Source organism: Lipophrys pholis, assembly GCF_963383615.2.
Source record: "Lipophrys pholis genome assembly, chromosome: 4".
NCBI lineage: Eukaryota > Metazoa > Chordata > Actinopteri > Blenniiformes > Blenniidae > Lipophrys > Lipophrys pholis.
In genome coordinates this window covers 19,911,258-19,939,106 of record NC_137637.1, presented here as the reverse complement: position 1 = coordinate 19,939,106, position 27,849 = coordinate 19,911,258, and the positions used below count along the sequence as shown (strand labels likewise).

At 40.3% G+C, this 27,849-nt stretch overlaps 2 protein-coding genes across 3 annotated transcripts; both read left to right on the top strand.

Moving 5' to 3' along the window:
- The first annotated feature begins 294 nt into the window (after positions 1-294).
- psma5 (proteasome 20S subunit alpha 5) lies at positions 295-6,689 on the top strand. Its single transcript, XM_080462132.1, has 10 exons — positions 295-388; positions 690-739; positions 1,119-1,185; positions 1,296-1,422; positions 2,520-2,587; positions 2,674-2,781; positions 2,872-2,930; positions 3,028-3,130; positions 4,636-4,722; positions 4,917-6,689. Exons 2-10 carry the CDS (start codon positions 711-713, stop codon positions 4,992-4,994), a joined length of 726 nt encoding a protein of 241 aa, XP_080318258.1. The 5' UTR covers positions 295-388; positions 690-710; the 3' UTR covers positions 4,995-6,689.
- LOC308108851 (sortilin-like) lies at positions 5,284-27,387 on the top strand. Of its 2 annotated transcripts, none has more exons than XM_080462127.1 (20): positions 5,284-6,896; positions 16,277-16,339; positions 16,423-16,496; positions 16,607-16,709; positions 17,881-18,042; positions 18,198-18,271; positions 19,410-19,459; positions 19,547-19,674; positions 20,549-20,693; positions 20,835-20,990; positions 21,743-21,855; positions 22,032-22,134; positions 22,285-22,453; positions 22,558-22,742; positions 22,823-23,012; positions 23,708-23,824; positions 24,147-24,255; positions 24,554-24,666; positions 24,770-24,896; positions 24,976-27,387. In XM_080462127.1, the coding sequence occupies exons 1-20, from the start codon at positions 6,618-6,620 to the stop codon at positions 24,988-24,990; spliced, it is 2,475 nt and encodes an 824-aa protein (XP_080318253.1). In that variant the 5' UTR covers positions 5,284-6,617; the 3' UTR covers positions 24,991-27,387. The 2 variants fall into 2 exon arrangements, with proteins under 2 accessions (XP_080318253.1, XP_080318252.1); XM_080462126.1 differs by having other exon boundaries at positions 20,549-20,705.
- Positions 27,388-27,849: the final 462 nt, after the last annotated feature.

Here is a 27,849-nt window from a genome sequence, read left to right as displayed (position 1 = left end):
AAACAAAAAAGCTCGTCAAAAAACTAAACACAAACACAAATTTAGCACAGATATATGCACCATGTTTATGAAGACATTTTACTTATTATTTAGCTTCACAACAGTTCGTACCCCAAATCAATTAGTACAATTTGTATTTATCGGGTTGTGTTTTTCTAGGTTTCAGGACTAAAACGCAGTCTGTCTGTCAAGTTACCATAATGTAGAATGAATATATTTTGAAATATTTTTATTTGGATATTCGCATTTTCGCAAAAACCCGGATACAATATATCCGTGCGGACGAGGAACCTTGCTAACGGATTTGTTGCTCGCCGGCGCGCTCGGATGTGACACCCCAGTGGCTTCCCCTGAAACAAGCGAACTCATTCAAGGTTTCTGGCGGAAGGTATATGACTCCTACAAGTGTAGTTATGCGGAGAAATACCGCCAATTTATTCATATCAACTCTTTAAGGCATTGCTTAGTTGACGTCGTGTGGATGTTTGCTGCGTGCGGGTGTTTCACGCGCAGTTTTTTGTGAGAATCTCGCTGTACCTGTTAGCTAGCACGCTCACTCGCTGTCGCAGCTAGCGAGTTAGCTAATCAGCCGCCGCGACAAACTTTAACTTATTTATTCAACTTTACAACAGTGATTAGTTGTTTGATTGTGCAGTGATCTAATAACAACAACCGTTCTTTCCTTCCAGGTACTGCGCCAAACTTAAAAGATGTTTTTGACCAGATCGGAGTATGACAGGTCGGTACAAACTGCTTTGTCATTTATTGAGCTTTTATTACGGCGATTCAACAAACCACACAAAGTTCACTGCTGGGAAGTTATCGGCACCCAAATCTAATGTTCTCATAATAATAATGAAATAGAGACTGAAAATCCGAAGCTAGTATTTTTATTCTGCTGTAACTGTAACTTTGTTGTTATGCTGGTTAGCTCCCTGCTAAGTCAAAGGTAAAATGCTATTTTGCTTTCACTTTCGCTGTTTTATTAAAATTAATTCCTAAGCGAGCATTTGCGTTAGACATATTTTAGAATTATTGTTTCTTCATTATTGCGACCGCTTAATTGAGAAAATATATATGGACATGTTTTAATTTTCATCTCTGCGTCGCTTTTTCAGGGGTGTGAACACATTCTCTCCTGAAGGAAGGTTGTTCCAGGTGGAATATGCCATTGAAGCAATTAAAGTAAGCACTTCTCAAACCCTAAATCCGATTTCTGTGAGACATTGCATATTAGTCTTCATATATTGGTATACACATAAGCTAATGTCTTTTATTTGGCTGTACTTCAATAGTTGGGCTCCACTGCTATTGGCATCCAGACATCAGAGGGGGTGTGTCTGGCTGTGGAGAAGAGGATCACCTCTCCACTGATGGAGCCCAACAGCATTGAGAAAATTGTGGAGATCGACAGTCACATCGGTGAGTTTTAATTATGAACAGAGAGTCAGCTCTTGAGGAGAAACTAACACTTTTCAAAAGACCAAAACTGGAGCAGCTTACTATACACCACTACTTTTTGCTTTTGTAATTACAGATCTGATAACTCTTAGGCAAGATGAATAACTCAATCATTTTTAAGTATGTCAAATTGTTTTTGTAATCTATTTTTTTTATTTGAATCTAATGTAAAGTGTAAACTAAAATCTGAAATTACAATCAGTGGAATACTGCAATCAACTTTTGTCTAAACCAACAATTTAATACAAATTCCTGATGCATGACATGTGATATAGTAATGTGCTCAAAATAGGATTTGATTTACAATTAGTTTCTCAGCAGCAGTGCAATAGTTAGCATCCCAATATTATGACAACATATTGATTCATCTGTAGTGCTTTTCTCTGTGAAGTTTGCGTGTCCCTGGGAACCATCACAGTGTTATTAAGGTTCAAAATGAATTCAGTGGGTTAAATAAATAAAACTTTCCCCAAAAGGATCAATAAAGTATCTGAATTGGCGACTGAGAATTCTTTCTCTCATTGCCACTCAGGATTAGATGGAGCAAGTATATATGGATTAACAGTCAACAACTTGTTTTTTTTCTTCTAAGGCCAATACTGTTATAATCCAAAGTTATTTAAAGGAAATCTCCAACAACTTTCTACCAAACAGTCAGACAGTCCGAGAAAACAAATCAAATTAAATTGTTGACGAGCACACTGAGGTGTACGGATGATTGCGTGTAACGTCCTCTGTCTGCTCTCTGCACTACTTTGCTGTGTGTCTTAAAACCCAATACTATTTTCTTTGATCCAGTTTTGTATATGTTGTCAACAACTTGAATTAATGAGAGCAGTTCATCAACATCTATTGAACATAAATCAAATATTTTAGTCTCCTTGTGTTTTCTGAAAGCTGATGTCTTTGTCACATTTATGCGAGATGTTGTTTTTGGATCGACCTTCAACCAAAAGGTTGAAGGCTTTTATTGTAATTGGTCAGTTGATTATGGCTTCAGGCTGCTGCGTGTGATTAATATATTCTGATCTTTTTTCTTTTTTCTTTTCACCTCAAAGGTTGCGCCATGAGTGGCTTGATAGCTGATGCCAAGACCCTTATTGACAAAGCGAGAGTGGAGACACAGGTTTGGAATCTGAGCAGCTGAATATACCGTATATAATTTGTGGGCTTTTTTTCTTGTGCCATAAACGTATGTAATTTTAATTTCAGAACCACTGGTTCACATACAATGAGACGATGACGGTGGAGAGTGTGACTCAGGCTGTGTCTAACCTGGCGCTGCAGTTTGGGGAGGAGGACGCAGACCCTGGCGCCATGGTCAGTAGAGTCACTTTTCTGTATTCTGTGATTTAGACGCACAGAACTGCTCATATCTTTGCTTCATTCTTATCCTGTTTCTTCACTCAGAGTCGACCCTTTGGCGTCGCGCTGCTTTTTGGGGGAGTTGATGAGAAAGGGCCACAACTGTATGTAAACATTAGCATAAGACTTTTTTTTTTTTTTTCAATGTAGATTTTCTTGGTAGCTTTGTTCACATTGACACTTTATTTTTGTTTGATGCAGCTACCACATGGACCCGTCAGGAACATTTGTGCAGTGTGACGCCCGGGCCATCGGCTCTGCGTCTGAGGGCGCTCAGAGCTCTTTGCAAGAGGTCTACCACAAGGTACCGTTTCCACACATCAACGCTCAAAGATCCACGTATATAACTCGCTCTTCATTAGTAGTTTTTTTTTTTACTTCAAATTTCAATCCATTTATCTTATTTGAAGGATCAGATGGAGAGATCTGCCACAAGCAGCATAAGACAGTCCACTAATCATTGAACTGGACGACACAATCTCAACACTGACTAAATGAATTGACCAAATCCCAAAAGAAATGTAGCATCATTTTGCCATTATACAGAACATATCGCTCTGCCACTTGATACCATGTACAATAACTATACAAAAAAAAAAAAATGAAAGGAGAGTTTCCACAAAATGAGAAAAAAGGTCTAGATCACTTTTAAGCAGAAGTTTAAAAATATAGGCTGTGCGTTGCCTGTAAAGACCAACAGATACACCCCTGCAGTTTTCTTTAGAGACAACTTGAACTCAAATACATTAACATGATATTCATTCAAAAGCCACCATTAAAGAAATGCACGATAGGCTGTAGAAATGCACGTGATAAAAGGGGAATTCATGCCAGACATGTCTCTTAACAGAAGAAACAAAAATGGCTATTTAAGCGACGTGTAAAAGTTGCATCAGATGTTACTGGGTTAAACTGTTAAGAATTACAAGATGTAGTTTCTCATGTGTATTACTTTAGATTAGAAATGTATGGTTGAAAAACAAGTATGCTATAATTCAAATATGTGAAAAAGAAACAAGTGTTAGTGTTTTTCTTTGGACATTAGAGGAGTTTGATGATGACTGCTCTGTTTATAATTGTGACTTTTTCCCCGTCTTATGTCACTCTCCGTTGGATCTTTAAAAGCACAACCAAAGCATGCAAACTGACAGCGTGCCAGGTGACACACAGCCCGAGTCAGCAGGGGAAAAAGGCTGACTCAGCTGTTCTCAGAACTGTTAGGACAGATGAGGGGAGTCTCTTCAAGTTAAATCAGCTCTGATGCCATAAAAGCTCTAGTAGTTTTCTAGGCCAAATCTTCAATTTGCGAAACCAGAAAACACAAACGTAAACTCAGTCTTTACTTAGTCCAGAACCCAAGTGGCTTTGTTTGGGGGGGGGGGTCTGGGGTCTGGTCATATCTGGTCTTCCATGTTGAAGCACGTTATAGCGATTTGATCAGCATGTGGCTACAACTAGTGATTATTATCACTAATTCTGTCTTGCTTTGTAAGAAGCCGAAGGATTCTGCACGTCAGATAACATTGTGAACACCAAATAAATTGATGTAGAAAGATAATTATGAATGTATGAAAAAGATTTATTGCAGTTCTGTTAAAGCGCAAGGTGTGTTTTAGTGGGTTTGACTGAAAAGTTTACAAAGACTCTGATTTATTTTGTCGTTTATTTGCGAGTCATAAAAGCATCTCGTGCGTTTGACAAAAGAGGAAACTTTGCTTGACTGAAGTGAAAATGGAGGAATTGACTGAGATGTGAGATTAAAGAGTCGTCTTTTGTCTGTCTTTGTCTCTCCATTCGGTAACTTGACAGTCCATGACATTAAAGGACGCCATCAAGTCGTCTCTCACCATCCTGAAGCAGGTGATGGAGGAGAAGCTCAACGCCACCAACATCGAGGTTCGTTCCTCGTCCATTAACTGACTTTAATCTGTCCGCAGGTCTTTGAAGGTTTGATGTGACGAAGACGGCCTTTCAGACCAGATCGGTGTCTTAGATTTCAGTGTTTAGAGAAGCTTTTAGTTCACGCGGCTCTACGGAGTTTAAATGTTCGGTTTTCACACCGATTTTGTCGTTTTGTGTCTCTTGTGTAGCTGGCGACGGTAGAGCCGGGGAAGACCTTCCACATGTATTCCAAAGAGGAGCTGGAGGACGTCATCAAGGACATCTAGAGCAGAAGAGACTTGGTCTGGGTTTGAGTTCTGGGCAGAAGATGTGAAGGTGTACTTAGGCCGAATGTCACGACCACAACTACAACTTTCCAGCAGCACATTTTCTTTGCTGCATTCAGGATCTTTTGGTTTGTATAGAGGGTTTCTGTTTGCAGTGTGCTAATTCATTTCTTGTCTCACGGTGTCTGTCCGTCTCTGTACACCCGGTCTGACCAGGACTCAGAACTGAGTGTCAAGAAGAAAAGTAGGGCTGGGGAGGGGAGGGGGGTATTTTTTTTTTGTTACGAGTCAGTAATACAATTAAAACTGTTGTATTCACAAAGTCTATTGAGTTCGTTCCCTTTTTGTGTGAGACTTTAAAACAATGGTATATTAAGTTCCCCTCCAACAATACAACACAACATATATTCTAGTTTCAGAAAGTGCCGTCTCGTCTTGAAATAATGTCCAACATCACCTCAGAGCAGAAATTCTCCAGTGTTTCCTATTATGAGCCATGACTTCATTATATGTTGTGTTTAATTGAGTCAATTTGGTTATTTCATGAAAATGTTAACATTTATTTATTTAAAACAAAACAGAGGACACATTTTTAAGTGATGAATTTGAAGAGGGTTTTCCTATATGTACAACAAGAAATGAAATGTCAATGTGGGTGGCACTGGTGGAAAGGTGAGCAGATGAGCCTAAAAGTTTCAAATTAATAAAATAAAAAAAGTACAACAAATCCCTTGGGTACTTGAAATAGAACAGAAAAACTTTAATCCCAGAGGGAAATTATTTATATGGAAATTTATGTATGCGTTATTACTTGGATAAAAAACGCGTTCTAAATGTATGAATCCATAAATCAAAGTTTTGTTGAACACAGTTCATTGGCATTGTGTATAAACATTTAGATATATAATTAAGATGTTTCAGTTCAACCGACTCTTCAAACATTTCTGCTTTTGCTTTGTTTTTGTCCTAACAATTGTAATCTCATTTTACATCTATATCTCCATCTAAAGAATAATGCGTGGGACATTTTACATCATTATATCATCAGTTAAAAGTTTTAATTTCATACTTTATCGTGGTTCTACCTCATGCTGAAATTTTAAATACACAATAGAAAACTGACATTTTAGAGTTTTTATAGATTGTGTTTCTGGGTTTTGAATATAGAAAGCAGGAACACCTCAAAAGTTTTTTTTTTTTTTTTTTTTTCCCCCTCCAGAGTCCACAATGAAGTAAAAAAAAACAAAAAAAAACCTTACATCTGATTGACAGCATTGTTTATTCTTAGAGTTAAGAATCCAATTCTCTTGTGTCTTAACTAACCGTGTCGTCCAGGAAAAGAAAGAAAATGAGGTCGGTCCTGTGGAGGGTTTGTTCTGGTTTCGGAGAGTTTCTGGGAATCCCTGAACCCATTCACAGAATAAATCCCACATTATCGGGCTGTCTGCCGCGCAGTGTGCGCTCTTTCCACCAGGGGGCGTTTTAACACCAGATGACGAGGCTGCGCACCAGGGGAAGAAGTCTCCCTCTGTCCAATCAGAGCGCGGGTTATTCTGGTCGCGACCAATCAGCGGCCGCGGTTGATGGGCCGTTGTTGAAGATGCTTTCTGTGATGAGGAGGGCATGTGGAGCGGCCTTGCGGGACAGTGGAGTTTCTCTGCGAGCCCAAAGTTGGTCGGACTCCATGCAACCATGATCCCCGTGAGTTGTGTCGTGGTTCTCGGGCTGTTTTCGTGCGCGCTCGGCGGACACGAGCAGCGCGTGGAGAAGCAGTTCGTGGGTGATGGGGAGCGACGCGTTTCGGAGCGGACGGAGCCGCGGAGGCGCAGCGCTGGACTGAATGAACAGACATGCACAGACTTCTCTGGAGTGGAGTCAACCCTGTCGAACAGCACCAACACGGTAAGTGGCTGCAGCCCCGCGGAGAGCGGGATCAACTCCACTGCGAACTCCCCGTTTGATCCGATTAGGGCTTAGTTATCTGGAAACTCGTGCACGAGCCTCCATAAAGTGGAAACCCACCTTCAAACATGCAGAGGTGGGACTGAAGCTTTGTACTCGAGTACCACTACCGTTACATTACTGATATTGGACTCAAAGTGAATGTTCTCCTATCATTGACGCCAACGAACAAACAAAACCACTCTAATAAAAAATACCAAGTGATCCAAAACAACTAATCCAAAACTTTATTCACAGTATTTAATTACATGGTAAATGGCAATAATTAGAATTTACTTGTATGGAACTTGTGAAGCTCCTTTCTGGGTGGATAAAGATAACATTATGGCTGCTCATTTAGCAAAGAAAATGTGGGTAAAGCAGGAACCTTCTCATTAAAGGAATAAAGTTCAGACTTTATCATGTAAATTCTACTTAAGTGAATTTACATCTATCTATCTATCTATCTATCTATCTATCTATCTATCTATCTATCTATCTATCTATCTATCTATCTATCTATCTATCTATCTATCTATCTATCTATCTATCTATCTATCTATCTCGGACATTTTGGTATTGTTTTCAATTAGGTAAATTCATTTAAGTTATATGTGTGTGTTTTAATTTTTAATTCCCAATTGTATGCAAAGTAAAACAAACATGACAAAACTCCATTAAAAGATTAAATTAAAATTAGGTGTTGAATGTCTACTCTGAAGACTAATCCTCTACTTATACAATTATGAATATTTGTATTTCATTACTTCCACCTCAGCAAAGTTATTGACACGATCCTCTTCACATGAATGATATGTGTTTTTTATTTACAGATGGTAACGCTGCTGTTTAAACTACGTTTAAAAAGGGGAACTGTGCTTATAATTCTGTCCACAGGAAGTTAATCTTCCAAATGTTTTCATCCTCAGCTCCACTCAAAGATGCCCAAGTGTCAAACATGTGATGACTGGTGCTTCCCAGAGGGGACTATCTTTCCTTTAAATGACTTTCATTTTGTACAGTTGTGCAATTATGATCAGTACAGTTTTAGACAGTGATAATTACATTGAAATCTGATATAAACACAAAATCAATGGGATTCTTTTATTTCCTGCTGCATCAACTATCCACTCAGTTGATGCATTCATCCAAAGCATCTCACATCTGAAAAGTCACACAAAACCTAAAGATCGTTTCAAAAGATAAAAGGTAAGAGACTGACGTGGCTTGATGGATTAGATAATAGCGGATATTTAACAGCAGATAAAATACTGTTATGAAGCCAGCGCTTGCTTCATGAGGCCAATTAAACAAGTTATTGTAAAGTTCTTTTTACAGTTTATATAATTCTTGTTTAGTAGTCTGTCTTTTGATATGTTGTAAAGCTTTCAAAAGGACCTTGTCTACGCCAGCAACCATTTTCATCCACTGTTCTGAAATTTGTGGTCACTTTCTTTATTCGCCTGTTAATGTATTGTAAAAATGTTAGTTTCTTGATCAGGGTTTTTACAATAGGGGAGCATAAGACCACCCCATCCTCATAGAACGTGAACCACGTTGTGTCCCACCAACCACCTCAATTCTCACGCCTCACATGTTTCCTCCCACGGTAATGTTTGCTTGGATGCTGGACTTTCTGGTGTTTCTCCACATCAAAAGATAATATGTTGGATTGCTGATGGGATCCATAGATATTATAAAAACAGACATAACTCTTCTAGTGCTAGTTAGATGGTTTTAAATTGACGTATTTGTTAACTTTTTATGTATAGTGTGCAACTCTTAAGTTATTACTATAGCTTCTTAACATCCTTTTGATGAGTCTCTATTCACATGGACAGAGGTGTTGGTCTCACTGTGTTGTTTAGGAAAAGTTTCTCATCATATTTAACCACTCGGTTCTTTCAGTTTTCACCTGGAAGCACAAAAACGGATAGATAGAAAGATTCTGCACGTTCGGTACTATTATGATATCGTGACATGGAACCATTATCGATTGTTATGAAATGTATTGGAACCCACTGGATCAGGCGACACAAAAAATATTCTGCAACTGTTCAATTATTCGTTTAATTTCTAGGGTCGCGTAGAGCCCAGCTGGCTCTCTGCAGAGTCGGACCAGGGTCATAGTGGTGTAGTGGTTCGCACTCTGGCCCCACAGAACCGAGTCTCCCCAGCTCAGGTGGGGTTGTGGGCTTTTCTGTGTGACGTTTACATATCTTCCTTGGTGTGTGCGTGGGTTTTCTCATGGTGCTTTCTTCCCACAGTCCGAAAAGCTTTTAGGTAATCTGGTGACCTTGTAGACGTAAATGTGAGTGTCAGGAACTGTCTGTCTCTTTCTGTGGGAGTATTTGTGGGAAATGTGGGAAAACTCTGGCTGCACATTGGCTGCCGCCTTCAGCATGCATGTTTCCACAAACTCTTCCTCAAAGTATGGATTCTATGCTGATGCTATTTCCCTAGCGATAACGTATCGAGGATTAACGCTGCTGCCATCAACTCTCGATGTCAACGTTGTGTTCTGCCAGCTTCTCTTACAAAAGTGTTTTCCTCAGTAGACAAAGTTGAAATAGCAGTTTATGGACTATACGTTTACTCTCTCATCCAAGCAATGCAAAACTAGCCCAGTTCAGAAAAACATGACCAACAGCATGTAGAGTAGAAAATCATATCTTCTTGTCTGATACTGTTAACAGACTTTCTGCCAGTGTCTGCATTTCTCAGCTCTCGCTGGTTTTCATTGACGTGGATTAATGTAGGTCATTTGTCCAGGTCGGGACCAGACTGCCTGCTGACTCTTGGTGCACTAATGATGCATGATGAACACAGAATGTAACCACAGTGTGCTTCCAGTCTGCGAGCGCACAGCTTTTATGTGACTGTATTTTTAGTAGCAGTATCTAGAGTTTCTCTTCTGTGTTTCATGGCAGTTGATCAGGATAAATTAGCAGCACAGTGACGGCCAGTGTGGTTTGAAATTCCCTTTGTGTCTGCTTTCTTTCTATCCTGTTGCTCCCTTTACTGTCCTCTTATTCGTCGTCGTGAAACCTTCAAACACTCCAAACTTCGTCCCTAAATAGACCAAACACTTTCTGTTCCTTCTGTGCTGAACATGTTGTAATAGGAAGCACAACAAGAACAACCCTGATCTCCACGGGAATGTTCAAGAACAACAGCCTGGTCCAAAGCTGCACAGCTCCACAGGACAGTTTTCTTACATGTGTGTGTGTGTCTGTGTGAGGTGGGTAAAGCGGACGTTACATCACCTCTGTGGCTCAAACACCTGGGCCAGCTTTTGTCTATGAAAGCGATTTGGCGTGCCCTCAGAGAGCAGACGCCTCCCTTGTCCTCTGGGCTTTTCTCCCTCACAAACATTCCCCACGTTTTTTTCCTGCTGACCTTGATCTGATTGCTGGAGGAGTTCACTGATGTCTGAGCCCTCTGTTATCAGACCTGCGGGGCAGGATCAGACAAGGCGGAGAAAAAACATTTGGGTTCAGGCTCTTTATTTTCTCCTGCAACCGTGTGAATTAACATATCAGACTAAGTGGAACCTCCTTGGAGCGCTGATTTTTTATTTTTTTTGTGTGTGTGTGTGTGTGTGTGCTATTTTAAGTCCTGTCAGACTACACAGGATGCGTTTTGTCAGCCAGCCCGGGCGTTGCTTCATTTTTCCCTCTTTTGCATGTTTGCGTGCATTCATCGAGGAGACTCTGTCGAGTTTACAAACTAGCTTGGTATTTCTTTTTCTTTTTTCCCCTTCAGACCCCATCCCGTCCTCTGTCCCCCTCCGGCCAAAAACAACGTAGAGAAAAAACATGTTCTGTTTTCAGGACGAAGCGTAGCTGGGTCGCCGCCAGCTGTTGGAGCGCCGAGAAACTGCATCAGAGTGGATGTACCACATGGTGCGAGAGGGGAAAGGAGGAGGGAAAGTATGGGTTTGTTGATACACAGGAGGAGGCATGCTGAGAGATCAACAAACTAGTGAAAATAAAAAGAGACACTTGTGGAATCGCAGACTAATTTATACGGGAATTTCAGTCCGATATCAGATTTAAAAAAAAAAAACCAACATAGGGTCAATCTGTTGGGATTTGTTAAAGTTAGGAAAATAGTAAAACAATCAGTCCTCTTGTGATTCCTCTTTTGTTTGCTTTTCTGTTCGTCATTGTAGATCATCGAACAGCTGAAAATAATGATGAGCATCCTATTTAAAGAATTGCCCTCTGGGATTAATAAAGTATCTCTCTGCTTTATACTCAAACGAGCTGATTTACTACAGTGTGATCATCTCAAAGTACAATAGATCTTCCTAAGTGTGTGTCGCATGTTTTACTCATCTGTTTAAAAAGCAGCGTTTTCATCACTATTCTCATGTTCTCTTCCACATTTGAGGTTAAACTGCAAATTTTAACACAAAGACATTTTACCGGGAGTGAAAGTAACACATTAGAATACTAATTTCTCTGTTATTAAGTCGTAGTTCTGGATACTGGAGTATTTCTTATCAGGGATGGTGTTTTAATCATACTACAATTTAAATCTGAGTAATTTACTTTTGGAAATCTCAGTTGCTACTGTCTAGGAACACAATTTGAATTAACAATCAAACTTTTTAATTAGCATTTTTGTAGTCAATAGGTTTATTATTTTAAGCGGGTCAAATTCCTTCTGTATGCCTACTTTTGTTGTCCGTTGCGTCATGTTTATATGCCTTATTGTGTGTCTGCGAAATGAGCTGTAACTGTAGAAATGTTTCCATTTATCCATCCTGATGAATGGATTTGATGACTTTGGGTAAAGACAGGTGAAAACCGGGGACAGGCCGATGGTTCATATCACTCATTCACATTCTCGTCCACAATGATGTGAAATTCAAAATCACCCCTTCGCTGTTGGCGAAAACTCATACATACATGCAAACGCCACACAGAAAAGCCCCAGTGTGGACTCAAACCATGGACAATAATGCCGTGAGGAGAAAGAACTATCCACTACAACACAGTGCTGCCCTATAGTTATTGTACATGTAAAAACAAGTCAGTTGCCTGCCGTTGATGATGCAACTGTGCAGTTTAAAATTAAGCAATATTATGTCATTTTTATGAGGTTCTTTGAACTAAAAACAGTACAGTTACTTGAAATTGAATACAATATATGCAATGCTGCGCCTGTAGGGTACCAATTGTTAGTACTTTTTCTGCCTCTATATTCGCCACGGCCTTTTCTGCTTGTGGCTAATTGGAAGAATAAATCCCACACATCTGATCCGTGTTTTCTTTACAAAACCCACAAGGTAAACCCATTGGTGGTTTCTCTTCATTTTCAGAGCAACTAAACGCTTCAGTGTGCATTAACAAGCAGCGATAACATTAACGTTAATTGCTCATCTTTACAATTAATCCACTGTGACAGACTTATCCTGCTAAATATTAAGACATGTGGAATTAGTTTGATGCTGAGTCATTATCAGTCCATCTTCCGTGACGGCTTCTATCCAGACTGAGTCATGTGGAGCTGTAGTGTATCCCAGCTGACTTTGGGCTTAGGCCAGGGGACACTGTGGTCAGGTCAAAGTGATTAGATTAGCCTCAAACAAATACCTTTACAGCTATCTTTTGGCATTGTGAGAAGAAGCTGTAAAAACAAACAATCAAGTGGAAGCACAGGGAGAACATGAAAACTTTCCACATTGAGGCCTGTTGCGAGGGTCCGAATACTGACGTTGTGGCCGCCATGTTGCCCGAGCGCAGAAGAGCTTTTTACTATCTTATTGTGAGTGTCTGCATGAGCTGACATACCAATATGACCTGCTGTGCGAGTAACCTGCAGAAAACCCACAGGTGCACAGGTCAAACACGCTACACAATGGAAGCCCTCCAAGCCTGTAATATTCTCACTGTCAGGCAAAAGTGCTGACCCCTACACCGCAGTGTGTACCCATATCACCTTATGTAACAAAGAAATGGCCATAACTTATGAAAAACACTTGGTAGTTCAGTGATGATTTGGTGATACCGCCTCAGACTGGAGGTTTGAGTTCTGTGTTTTAAGTTATTTTCTGGCTTTAAAGACTGAATTATTGTAAACAGAAGTAAATTTCACAATCTAATAGACAAGTGGTGTTTTTCTTTAATGGTGCAGTACATTTACACGTAGTGCACAATCACTGACCTCATTTTGTAACTTCTGTGTGAATGCACTACTCTTCACCACTTTAATACTGTTTCTTTATATATTTATTGAGGTACCAAGTCCCATTCCTACAGGCCGACTTACTGATCTCAACACTTTTTAAGTGACAGACAAGTTCATTCCCACAAGAGAAATTCATTCTTTTAATACTGCAAGTCTGATCATAACCACATCCTGTCTCGATGTGGCCGAGGTGCTGTGTGAATCTCACTAATGCCAGCTGATAAATGCATATTTTAGTCCTATTTTATGTCAATAACCACATTTAGAACTAGTTTGATCTCAGTTGGGCAAATCCAAAAATTATGAAAATGTTCACATAAAACCCAATTTTCATGAAAATTACGATGAACAACCTTGATTTTTGTTTTTACAAACTGGAATTTAAAATTCCTCTTTGTCACAGTATTATTCTCACGATGTTTTATGATACTTAATCTTTGACATCCTGTGATTGAATAACTTCATGCTGTGAGGGATTAAATCAAAGCTTAGTTTTATGTTAGAATGGACACTTGTATATCGTGTCTCTGTTTTCAAACACTTTGCAGACTAATTATCCTGTTTATTTGCAGTGCTCTTATACAATAGGAATCAAGTGGAGTCTTGTAAAAGCCAGAGTTAAGTTTGGCCTCTGCCCCGCAGCCGAGGTTTGGTCCACACAGCTTCATCTGTTAGATCAGAGTGTTTGACCTCCTCCTCTGAAGTTTTTCTGTGTGTAAACATGGCTGAAGCAGAGAGTTAAAACCCTGAGCAGAGCGAATAAGGAGCTCATTGTGTTGGCGTCTGACCTCTGAGGGAGGACTCCACCGCGGTCCAGCCCACTGACTGTACATCACTTGGCGTGTATGCGTGTGTGCCGCCGCATGTGCGGTGTTTAATCACGCATCCTGCTCCTTCGTTATTAAAAGTCGACTGTGCTGATGCACCTTGAATGCCTGAGAGTCTGAAGCTGAGCACCGAGAGGTCTGGCCCCCTAAATTCACGGGAGCAGATGTGGAGAACATGCCACTGGTTGGGTTTGACACGCATGCATGAGTTATATGCACATTTACAAGACGCTGATCGTCAGACGAGACACAACGAACCTGCTGACCTGTGCCACACCACTAAAGGTTCTGTTGACTGTGTTCAATAAGATTTGGATTAAGTTCCAGGAGCTCCTGTTCCCACTGGTTTTTACAGAGCCTTTCTGTCTCATTGCTTAGCTTCAGATAAATGGATTTTCTCTTAATGGATTTACACCATAATGTCCAGTCTAATCGGCTGTTCTAGATCAAAAGAAACAAGTTTGAGACAAACGCACACATACAGCACATGTTTTTGAAATTGCCCAGGAAACTGTAGTAACAGGAGGAAGAACCCTGTCATGCACGTTGGGGAACATGCAAACTCGGCACAAAAAGACCCCAAAGTGGAGTTGAATCGTAGGACTTTCTCAATATAAGGGGGGAGTGTTGATCTTTACAACACTGTGCATCTAATGTACCTTTTACACACACTAAAATGACAAATTTACAAACCGGTTTTGAAAGTGAAAGGAAAATGTGACTTTTATCACATTAGCATTCGACACATCAACAGCTACTTTACTCAAAGAACTGATTTGTAAGCTTATTGGCATCGAGTGGTGAGGGTAACGGATTTCAACTAACTGTAGGAGTACCTATGGTACCTATGGTAGCCACAAAACTGGCAAAAACGAGTACTGCTTATCTGTAAAGCCATTTCAGTTTGCCTTTTGGGAAGACCTGCTCCCTGTGTTGATGTAAACTGATTCTAAACTCGTAAACATACAACAGCTCTCCGTTTTATTTGATTTCACATTCCTCGGAACTTTGTGACATTTGATGTCGTTGACAATGGGTCACTCAATAGGTCACTAAATCTCACACACTGGGCCATCATACAGAGCTTTACAAAACCAACAATGACTCTTTATACATATTTAATTTTGAATTATTTGTTTCCTATCCAGATTTACCAAAGCTGACAGTTGTCTGTACCTTCTATTTCATGTATGTTGCAAAGAACATTTTAAATTAGCATGTCTTATATTAATATTTTCCTCTGTACACAAGACAGAGTTCTTTTTTTGTAATCAGTAGAGGGCGAACACTGATAAATAGCATAGATTTCTTTTGGCCAGTTGTGCTGACATCACGGAGGTTGGGCCGTTGTCTGGGAGGACAGGAGATCGACTGAGGAAAGGAGGCGAGGTTGTGAAGAACCTAAGGGTCAAAATTAGAACGAGCAGATGGCTCCAGCGTGAGGATGAAGAAATGATTAATACGGGAGAGACGGAAAGTCGTGTTCACACACTTGGACGGCCGGAGGCAGGCCAGTTTCCACTGGACTTGTTTACAAGGAGTTTCCAGCAGGCAGATGGCAGACCTGGCCATCTCTTGTGGCTTCATAAAGCCATGTGCAGACGCTCGCGGGCTGCCCTCACCTTGTAAACATGTCTGCCCCACCGGCGGAGGGGGCACGGCGAGAAAACCATTCCTCGGATTCCAAATAATGTGGGTTGTTGCTCAATAAGTTGGTCAAAAACACTTGAAAACATCCGTCTTGATGAGTGGAGGGGAATGTTGTTCTCGCTCCTTGTGAAATAAACATTCTGGCTTTAACCCTTTCCTCTCTTTCCCCCCGGTGTTACGTCACACTCTTTTTCTTTCATTTATGTTTTTACATAAAGTTCCCCGTCAGCCTGAAGGGTGTATCATTAATTAAGTGAATGAAGGAGGGGAAATGCTTTTCTCTTGAAAAACATGGACCGCATTAATGTGTGAGTGTGTCCTCGCGGTACTCGGCAAGGACATCATCAGCAATTATCTTGTTCTCCGGGCTCAACTTTGTCGTTTTAGAAAGGAATGTAGGTCACACGCGCCGAGTGCATCCAAATGGCCGAGTTACTTTGGACAGTATGGACAATTTGTCCTCTGCCATCAGCTGACCCGTTTCGTCTCCACCGAATGACAAAAGCACACAAAATCCCTCCCGCGTTTCAGTTTGGACTCAGAATAATTGCGTCTCTGCTTACAAGGGTTGTATTTGACTCACATTATCATGAACATTTTTCTGAGTTTTCCTAAATCCTGAACTTGTTTTTAAGTTTTTTTTTTTTTTTTCTTCTCCCGTTTCAGTTCTCGTTCAAAGTGCGGACCATGGGTTCACTGTCGCTGGCCTGGGTGGGAGACGGAACAGGGGTGAGTTTTTTTTCTTTAACGGAAAGCAACACGGCTGTGATGTTCGGGTGGCTTGCGTGACTCCGACTCCCGTCTCCTCACAGGTGCTGCTGGTGTTGACAACGTTTCAGGTGCCGCTGTTCATGATGCGGTTTGGCCAGTCCAATCTCTACAGGAGGTGAGAACTGCCTTGCTCCCCTGCTGGTGCACCGAGTCGAAATGAGTGGAGGAGTGTTTTCTCCGTTACACTCTTCTGGTGGTCTAACTGCAACCATATCTGTGTGTCAGTGAAGACTACGGGAAGACGTTCGAAGACGTGACTCGTCTGATCAATCACACCTTCATCCAAACTGAGTTTGGTATCGCTGTCAGTCCAGATCACTCAGGGAAGGTGAGCCGTTTAAGATACACATTCCTTTAAGTTCAGTAAGATTTGATTCGTAAAGAATGCAGTTATATTATTATTAGGGAACTCTGCTGGAAGTCAACAAAGATTATTCTTTCCAGTTTGTCTCTGTGTGTGGCAGCATTAAGGGCCTTTATTTACTCACCTGTCTGTTTTTTGAAAGGATTTCAGAATTATTTCCAACCTCAATGAAACCTCTTAAAAATATCAAATCTGTACCAAGATCTGCACTAAAAAGTTATTTTAAAGTGTATTTTTTATAATGTTTTAAATTGAATACACATAAACTTGCATCTGAACTGTTTTAATATATCAGATGTGTTTTCCAATAATTTTTCATTGTCATAATTTTCACATTGAAATTTCTAAAAGTGCTTGAAACTTTTCAGTTCATATATTAACGGTGTAAAAAAAACAAAAAATTTTGGAGATGCATTGGTATAAGTACCTTTTAGAATCAGCTCAATGAAATATTGACAAATTTTAGATAACGCTAGGATTATTTGTGTTTTAAAAATAGGTGATCTTATTCCAGTGTGCCTCAGTACCATTTGGTGCACATTATACCAGGTGTGTCCTAAAACACTGTGTGATGTAAAATGTTCATTTTGTCAACTTTCTAAGAAATATTGAAGGGATCACAGAAAAATCATGTTTTATGTTTCATTTTTAAAATGCAAAATATAACATTTCTACATTTTCTGAGACTTACAGTACATAAAAGCAGGACTTGTACAAAAAATGTGTAAAACAACAGATTATGATGTTTTGCCTTCAACATTTATGAAAATAGAATATTGGATTGGTTGTTAGTTTTATTCCATCCTTCCTGTACGTCACAGGACAAGCAGAGACAATCACACACACCGACAAGGAATTTCAGCTCAACTATGAACCTAAATACACCTGATTTTAGACTGTGGGTGGAAACCACAGTACCTGGAGAGAACTCTCTCACACACACACACACACACACACACACACACACACACACACACACACACACACACACACACACACACACACACACACACACACACACACACACACACACACACACACACACACACACACACACAGGGACTCAACACAGAAAGCCACCCCTACTCATACTCGAGGACCCTAAAAACCTAATTGATCTGTGTTTGTCTTACAGGTGATCCTCACTGGCGATGTGTCCGAGATCGGAGGATTCCGTCTGTTTCGCTCCCTTGACTTTGGCCGGAACTTTGTTTCGACTGACCTGCCGTTTGAGCCGCTCATTCAGATGCTGTACAACCCGGCAGACTGCGACACACTTCTGACGCTCAGTATCTCGGTAGCTGCATTTACTGCCTCAGGAATTTTTCCAGTTTTAACAAAGTTAACTGCCGTGCACCTTGTATCCCGCACTGGGCCTACAACATTAGTGGTTAGACATCTTTTATTACTTAGAGTTCAATAAAATATAATTTGTGTTTTTTTTCTATTCAGTTGGACCTATGGCTGTCTGGGGACTTTGGCGCCACCTGGAGGAAAATCCATGACAGCGTCTGTCTGGTCAGATGGTGAGGACTCCCCCTCCACACACACATCATTTGTCTAATATTTATATATTTATTACAACATAATTACACACACTAACGACGTGTTCTGGATTAGTATTAAATATACAACAGATTACATTAACCGAATATTATGAACTGAAAGAACAATACTAGTGTGTGAAGGTAAGCTGGACCACATTATTTGTATTTTGTTTAAATTGAGCAATTTGGTTGTTTTTTTTCAGCCAGGATTTTTGCTCTGTGTTTCTGAACAAAGAACTCTCAAATAAGTGATTAATAACAGTGTCACAGACAAATGAAACAAAGACCTGTAGCAGCTTGAATGAAGCCGGTTGGTGTTTTTAATGAATTGATATAGTTTTAATTAACATCGAAAAGTGACCCCAAAAAAAAACTACTGGCAGTGGCAAAGTGTCGTCTAGTATGACAGAGGGTTTCTTCTTTATTGATTTGTTTGACAGTCGCATGTATAAAGTTAAGTGGGAAATTAACTCGCTGTCAGTCACAGGGTGTGAAACATCTTTGTTTGTTCATGGTCTACATGCGCATCTTGGTAAAAGAAAAGCGTGTGTGTGTGTGTGTGTGTCTCTGTCTCTTGTTTTCTCAGCTGTCTTTCTCACCGCACCTCAGATCGCTTTTCGCGACTCTGTTTCCATTTGAACACCAGAGGTCACATGAGGCTGCGGTGTCAGCCTGTGGTTGTTAGCACTGCATTGTGGGAAGATTGTGATAGCTCTGCGTGACCACAGCTGCCATTTGGGCCTCAACCTAAATTGACTGCAGAGCACGGGCGCCGAGGCTGCTGTCAGAGCGAATCATGAGTCACTGATGGCATTCTTATTCAGCCCAGCAGTCCTTGAACCAGCAGAGTCTGTGCAGTGTGTGAAAACCTTCGCCCCCTTTGGCAGCAATGGAAACCAAAGAGCGCTTGGAGAGCAGCCCAGGGGCGTCTTGCTCACGCAGCACTTTGAAAAAAAAAACAAAAAACATTACCGTAATCTGTGATTTCTACAAATTCCAAGAGTGGATTTACAGCTGAGCTTGGGGAAAACTTTCAGATGTTAATAAGTGCAAGTATGATTAGATTGTCCCCTCCCTTTGATCACTCACCACATGGTTTCTTTCTCTTCACATGCAGGGGTTCAAAGAACAGCATCTACTTTACGACAAACAGCAATGGCTCATGCAGTAAGTAAATATAACTCCAACACCAGTGTGTTGCCAAATCTCTAATGTTTGATTATACAACTAAAACCCTCACTGTTCTCCTGTCAGGTGAGAAAGGAATGCTGGAGTTAAGGAAGACGGTTGACTACGGGAAAAGTTTCCAGACCATTGCAACCAGAGTTTACTCCTTTGTACTGGGAGGGAAATTTGTTTTTGCTTCTATCATGACTGGCAAGGTATGTGTGTGTGTGTGTGTGTGTGTGTGTGTGTGTGTGTGTGTGTGTGTGTGTGTGTGTGTGTGTGTGTGTGTGTGTGTGTGTGTGTGTGTGTGTGTGTGTGTGTGTGTGTGTGTGTGTGTGTGTGTGTGTGCGCGCGTGCGCGCGCGCCCGGATGCCTGCTTTTTAGGCTTTTTGCTCACTTATACACAGAGTAACATTTATTGTATACTTGTTATCTCTGTGGATTCTGGGAAGGAAAAATTTTAGAAATGTTTTTTTTCTCACCAAAATTGTGAGGAATGATCTTATGACGCCAGTATGAACGTGCAGTCTTAAGTGGAAACACATGTTAACACAAGGTGTCAATGCTTGTATTGTAATGGGAACTCAATAGAAATCATACGATCTACAAGAGTCACTTAGGCGTCCCGTGTGATTGGATCTCAGCCGAGTAAAATGTGCAAAATGTACGTGCCATGTTTTAAATATGAACAAGATCCACTCGACTGGAACAGCTTTGTGTAGTCGCAGTGATGGTAAAAGTAGGGAAGAATGCATGACACGTTAACAGTATGTCCTTGTCCGGTGATGCTTTATATATTCTGGTAACTTTGAATTTATTCTCTGATTGATTTGCATCGATATGATCTTTTTAATAGCGGGGTAAAGGGGAGAGCCAAATCTAGATTGACTAAAAAGTTGTTATATGCTTATTTAATCTGACTTGAGCATATAAAACCTTTGTTACAATCACCAAAAGGAAACAGGATTTAAAGGGGTTTATTTGGGGTGAAATTCGGGTGTCGTAACTCATAAAGTTGGCACAACCCCGAGTCAATGTCCAGCACATCATGTTCTAACTTGTGTGTTTCCGTGTGTGTTTGTGTGTTAGGGCACCGAGCGTATGATCCATGTCTCTGTGGACGGAGGTGAGGTGTGGAACATGGCTCAGCTTCCAATAGTCAACCATGAGCAGTTTTACTCCATCCTGTCAGCCAACCAGGACATGATCTTCATGCACGTGGACGACCCTGGAGGTCAGAACAAATGTAATGATGCTCCTAGTGACAGTTAATATAAATGTAATCACATTATTTATATGCAACAATATAGAATCTGGACCTGTGTGTGTGCGTCTGTGTGTGTGTGTGTGTGTGTGTGTGTGTTATGTGGAGCAGATTCTGGAGTAGGAACCATCTACGTGTCGGATGACCGAGGAACCGTGTTCTCCAAGTCTCTGGAGCGCCACCTTTACACGACCACAGGAAGCGACACCGACTTCACAGTCATTACTTCCCTCAGGGGCGTCTACATGACCAGTGTTCTCACAGAGGGTGGGTCCAAACACTTTTCACCAATTTAAAGAGAAACATTTTTGCACAAAAATCGCTTTGGATTCTAAACTCAAATCGTGCAAAAGTCCCCAAATGGGCTGAACAATAAAAAAAAAAAAAGGAATGTGGCTTTGTGTATAAGCTATTAATTTCAAAAGGACAGCTCATGTTTACAGGCTATTTTCTTAACTTTCTGGTTGTATTTTATGATAATGAGCATTTAATTACAAATAGTTTGGTGAAGCAAAAGTGACATTAGTTTTTTTTATAAGTTCCCTTTCCTGATGTGCCTATTTGAGTCCGTTCTTTAATGGAAAACACATAAAATTCACATTGTTCTTTTTATGCCGTGATTGTAACTTTAGTGCACCATAAGAAAACATTTAATCACTCTGAAATCACAGCAGGGCTTGTAAAAACTGGAATGATTTACATACTAAACCAACCTCAGATGGGAGAACTTTGAATTATTTTTGGCGTCACTTCTTTGTTTAAACCTCAGACGTGTCGTGATAACGTAATAAATATGAAAGTCATGAGTTTTCCCTTCATCTTTCCAGGCTCGTTGTGTGCTCATTACACTGTGGCAGTGTTTCTTTGAATTAAGTGTTCAAAAATCTAATAGGTCCCCACATTTTGAAGTTGACTTTATTTCAACCTGTATGTTAAAGTACATCATCAGCTCCTTGTGAAAATGCTGATAAAGCGCTTCCTGGGATGCACGTGACGGTCTCTGCATTGTGATGTTGCAGACGGTGCAGTGGAGACAGTGATCACCTATGACCAAGGAGCCAAGTGGCAGACGCTGCGCAGACCACAAAACAGCCACTGTAACAGCGACAGCTCCACCAACAGGCCCAACAAAGTGAGACGCACAAACATATAGATATTGTTTCAATAAAGAGCAGAGATTGATTTTTTTCTTTTCTTGAATAAATTTACTGTGACTTTACAAAATGCTCAAACCTCTCATGTGGATAAAAAGATCATTGTTAGTATGATTTTGAAGGTGTGACTGACTTCTTTAATGTGTTTCTACAGTGCAGACTCCACATACATGCCTCCTACAGCACCACCATGAGAATGAATGTACCCATGCTGCCTCTCTCGCAGTCCAATGCAGTGGGAGTTATTTTAGCCCATGGTAACACACACACACACACACACACACACACACACACACACACACACACACACACACACACACACACACACACACACACATGCGCACACACGCACACGCACACACTCTTTTAAGCACACTCATCCATACCATCTCTTTCGGTCTCTGCAGGGAGTATCGGTGATGCTGAGTCGGCGCTCTCCCCTGATGTGTACGTGTCTGATGATGGGGGCTACACCTGGCTCCTGGCCCTCAAGGGACCCCATCATTACGCCATCTTGGACTCTGGAGGCCTGCTGGTGGCTGTAGAGCACACCAACTCACCGGTCAACCAGATTAAGTCAGAATGACTGAGGATTTTATTCTGATCATATATTTATATGATGAAATATTTCATGTATGGCTCTACAGCTTGTTTCTTTTGCCACTCCACTGTGCCATCAGGTTTTCCACAGACGAAGGGCAGTGCTGGCATACGTATAACTTCACCAGTGACCCGCTTCACTTCAGCGGCATGGACAGTGAGCCGGGCTCTCGCTCCATGAACGTCAGCCTGTGGGGATACCGGAATGACTTCAGTAAATGGGTGGTGATCACCATAGACTTCAGGAAGCTCCTCACCAGAGACTGTGAGTGTTGGTGGAAAACGTGGCTGATGCTCGGTCAATGTCGTGCTTGTACTCAGCGCAGCGCATGTGTGCATGCACAGGCAATGAAGGGGACTACGTACAGTGGCTGGCTCACTCGGCAGACCCCAGCGGATCAAACGATGGCTGCGTTCTCGGCTTCAAAGAGAACTTCTTACGTCTGAGAAAAGATTCAGTCTGCTGGAACGGGAGGGACTTCGCTCTCACCAAGAAGCTGTCGCCCTGTCCATGTACAGTGCATGATTATCACTGGTGTGTTTCATTTTCTTCTCTCTATTTTTATGTATGTGTGTGAAATAATAGGTAAACTTGTGTCACCATTCTGCATTTGGGGTGCTCTAAACACTGTTTACATACACTTTTTAAATCAAACAGATCTGTTGGGATATTTATCACGGCTCCATCATGTAGCAGAGTTCTCTCAGGTTATCCAGTCAGGTATCTGACTAAAGACTGATCATTTTATTTATTCATTTTTAACAAGAAATGTGTTACTAAATTAGCTGCTGTGCTTATTTCCTCATAAGATTTTCCTCTTACAACATTTAGACGTGCTTTTCTCATCTCTTCTTTGTTACAAGCATGATAAATGTTTGGTATTATAGAATACAGAAATGATAATCAAATCCTGGACAATGGTTTTCTTTGGTAACTAAATGCAACTCAAGCACCAAACAGAAACAAACAACAGGAGTGAACATGCCCTCAGTTTAGCTGTCATGGTTTTTTTTTCATGGTGACTGTGGAGACATTGATGCTGTTGTTTGGATCCATGTAAATTGAGTGAATGTTTTAATATGGTTTCTAATATATGATGGATCTGTTTAAGTAACTAAATAAGTTTTGCATTAAAAAAAAAATGAAAAAGGCTCATTTGTTGTTGGGCTTTTTTCCAATTTGTAAAATATGACATTGTCCTAAAGTGTGCATTTGCTTTCGTCTCACAGTGACTTTGGGTATCATCGCCTGGAGAACAGCTCAGAATGTGTGAGGCAGGAGGAGATGAAGGAGCGTCCTCTGGAGTTCTGTTTGAATGGGACCGCTGAGCAGCTCCAGACCAGTGGGTGAGGATGTGTGACACTTTTGCTAAGAATTTCTTTTTCACCAAAATAAATACTGAAAGCCTAACGTGTCATAACGTCTATGCGTATCATAACCTGAGATTATACATTAAACCATGCTTGCACTTGCACAAGATAAACAACACAAAATATAAGACTTTAGATAATTTTACTGATGCTGGTCGTAGCTCCTGCATGCAACTATCTACTTAACAATTATTCATTGTCTTTAACTAGATCGCAGCTCTATTGTTTTTATTGTGTCACGGTGTGCTGATTTTGTCATGTCCTTTTTGTTTCTTTGCATTATTTTCCCATTTTAAAGCTACCGGAAGATCCCAGGAGACCAATGTGAGGGAGGGTTTCAGCCAGAAAGGAAGGAGACCGACTTGGGGAGATTGTGCACCAGCAATGCTCTTCATCCCAATTCTCTGGTCAGTCCTGTTTATTCTTTGAAGACATGTACAGTAAACCTCTGTCTGCCTCTTAAAGATCCAAAATAATCAGACAAAGTCTTGTCTTCAATGTCATCAGCACAGAATGCATGAACATGAGCCGCTCCGCCAGGAAACTATAGAGCTGCATGTCAATGATGTTCTTTAAAATCTGTTTAAAGATATTGCAAATTATTGCATTTAGCTGTGACTAGATCTGACACACACACACACACACGGGCCGGGATGTGTAAATAGAAACTGTATTTCTTCACGTGTTCACCCGTTTGCCTTTCAGATTGAAAGCAGTTCACCGAACGCTGTCATCATTGTGCTTGTTGTCATAGCGATCCTCCTGATGAGTGCAGTTGCGGGTGTTTGGCTGGTTAAGAAGTATGTCTGCGGAGGACGGTGAGTTTTTTCAGTAGTTTTGTTTTTAAACCTCCCACAATATCACATGCAGTGCACATTCCTGGTCTGATTCTCAGTGATTTTGTCTTTTTGTTGCTGCCAGGTTCCTGGTGCACCGATACTCTGTGATGAGGGAGCACGTTGAAGCTAACAAAATAGAAGGAGTAGATGATATTGATCCCAACTACATGGAGACAGGAAAAGCACAGTACAATGAAGACTCAGATCAGGTATGAGCGTGTGAAACACCACAGTTCTGTTGGAATGTATGGTGATCTATTAACTCAGCTATATTGTGTCTCCTCACAGGACCTCTTAGACTAGGACTCAGCTTTACTCAAAGACTAAATTTAATGCAGTCTTCCATGATGCCTGGGCATTCCTCTTGCTCCCACATGCTGATTAACATCTGCTTCTCACTTCTCGCTATCCCCTGGTGGCTGGAGGACTCGGCAAAGCAGCGGGGCGACTTCTTATATTGCTTCCTTGTGCCAGTTGAGGCTCCCACAAATAGACGTACTGGTGGTTTGGGGAGGGGAGGGCAAACCCAGCGCACAACAGAAGAAAGCCTCCGGGGTCCCTGGAGAGCTTTTGTTATCGCTGTCACAGAACGTTCTGTAAAGACTGTTGATGATGAATATGTGCCCCGTTGTGCTCTGTATGTTTCCTTTCATGCTGACCTGAGAAGAGATGGCCATGCACATGCAGAAGCACAATACCGACGCTACAGCTTGGGTATTTGGGGGTCACAGAATGTTTCTTTTTTTTTTTTTTTTGTAAAGAGTTTGGGGTCAGTCGAGCAACAGAAAACAATCTGTATTTTTTTTAGTTCAGTTTCAGTTTGTCGTCAAGTGAGTAGGACTTGTTCTGTGTCAACTTAAAACTTTGGAAGATACAGTCCAGTTTTGTATGATGGGCCATTTTAACAGGGATTTTATCAGCTTTATCAATCACTACAATTTGGCACAAGCAATTTTTTAAAGACTTCTCACTTTTCTTGGGTATTTCAGTTTTGTTAGCAGCCACATGGCAAAGTCATAATAATCCTGGCCGTCGTCTCTTGAGTAGTTCCTGTGTTTATTATCTTGGCAGGTAAGAATCGAGCAGAAATTCTATGTAAACCAAATAATATACATTTATTATACAGACCTTTCACTGCATAGCAATGATTTAGTATTGATTAACACGTTTGATTAAAAATAGTCATTCAAGTGTTTTATATTATTAATTGTGTTCATTACACAATTAGTAACTTCAAACATAGAAACTACTGTGAAATCTCTCATGGACCAGAATTAAATAAAAAAAGAACAAATATTTTCAAGGTAGTTTCTAATAAAAGTACAAATTGAGACTTTTAAAGCTAATTAAGTTAATTTTAGCATTTCTTTCCAGTCTTGAATATTGTTACCAACAAGATAATTTTTTCACTATATAGCATTGAGAGCTTACATATTCTTATAGATGCACAAGCAGTGTGTACAAATGCATGAAGAGACAATGTATGAAACATTAGACAGCTTTTTCTTTGAAGCAACGACTATTAAATTGTAAGTGAGACGGGAAATCCAACATTCAGCTGACTGATTGTGAAGCACGTCAGCTGCTCAGAGCAATAATAGAATGACGCTAGTCTGTATTGTTTTAGTGCCTGGTGAAACGTTACACACGAATGTTAGATGTTAAAAGGGCCTGTCATCATTATGAATGCATAAAAATAAAACTTTTTAAACATAGTGTAGTTTAACATGGCCGCTGTCTTCCTCTCTCCTGTATGTGTGGTGAAAATGAAAGACTTGAAATATTGCCAAAGCACTTTTTACTGTTTAATTCTCTAATTGTAGAGGTGAAGTCATAAAGGTGAAACCTAATTTCAGTCCAGCATTATGAGAATGAAGCTAATGCTAACCCAGGCCCTACTTGAACTTTCATATTTTGCTTAACAGGCTGCACCCGTATGTTTCTATTCCGGTTCTGTTTTGTTTTTGACTGTTATTTTCCATATCAGCCAATGCGTTTGTCTTCTAGTCTTAATGCGGGCGCACCGATTATCACTAAATAAATGTGGGTATTAGGAGAGCTGTGTGAACTTTTCTACAGACACACTGATACTGTTATTGTTGTTTGCCATTTATAAAAACAAAACATTTGTCAGATTGTGTTCAATGTCAAAAAAGACAGTATTTCTTTATTACATAAACTGAATATGGTTTGTTTTGCAATATACACTTGTCTGTGTCATATGCATTGCTACTCTCTCTACCATGTGCAGTATAAGATGGTCACATTTGACACAGGGCTTATGGCTAATGCTTGTACTCACCAGCAGAAGCAATAATATCTCAGCGAATAAGCTATTGTTATAAGCTGGCCTAATGTTGAGGCGCATTCTCAAGGACTGTTGGATGGACTTTGTTGGATATGAACACACATTCATATGCTTGATGCTTCTTGATTTACTCGACTGCCAGTAAGAGCAAACTCAGCTATTTACTGGGTTCAGTGATTTCTTTTTTGCACTGTATCTACAGATCTGTGAACGTTTTGGATTTTGCTGTACTCCTTGTACATCTGTGTTTTGAAAAATATTAGGATCTCGAGTTGTGACATTCTTTCCATTTCGTCTGTGATCGGACACCAGAGCTGAGTCTCTGAATTAAAGTGGTCTCTAGCAAAAACGTTTTATAACGATGTTGGCATTCATGAAATTAAATAACATCACATTTTACATCGGTTCACATGTCTGTCTTTGGTTCAAGCCAATTTTCCTACATGGTAATTAAAAGTAATGTGGATTTTCAAAGAGTGAATTAACAATTATGCAGACTTATGTTCATATAAAAAATATTGCTTGTTTTCTAAAAGGTTGAACTTTTCCTATATTGTTCTGGCTGATGGAGAGTATATAGGTGTGGAAATTACTAACATGGAATAGGGTTTCTGTGTAGTTTTAGTCTGTGTAGTCTATCTATCTATCTATCTATCTATCTATCTATCTATCTATCATTGAAAACTCAATTAGCTATTTTTCAACCATTGTTAATACATTATATACAATCTACCCACAATAATACTTATTTTCATTTACTCATATTCTTAAATAAACAAAGTTTACATTAATTGCCCACTTGTAAACAAATGTAGATATACAGAAAGAATTTCCTCTTATGATGCTGGTCCTAA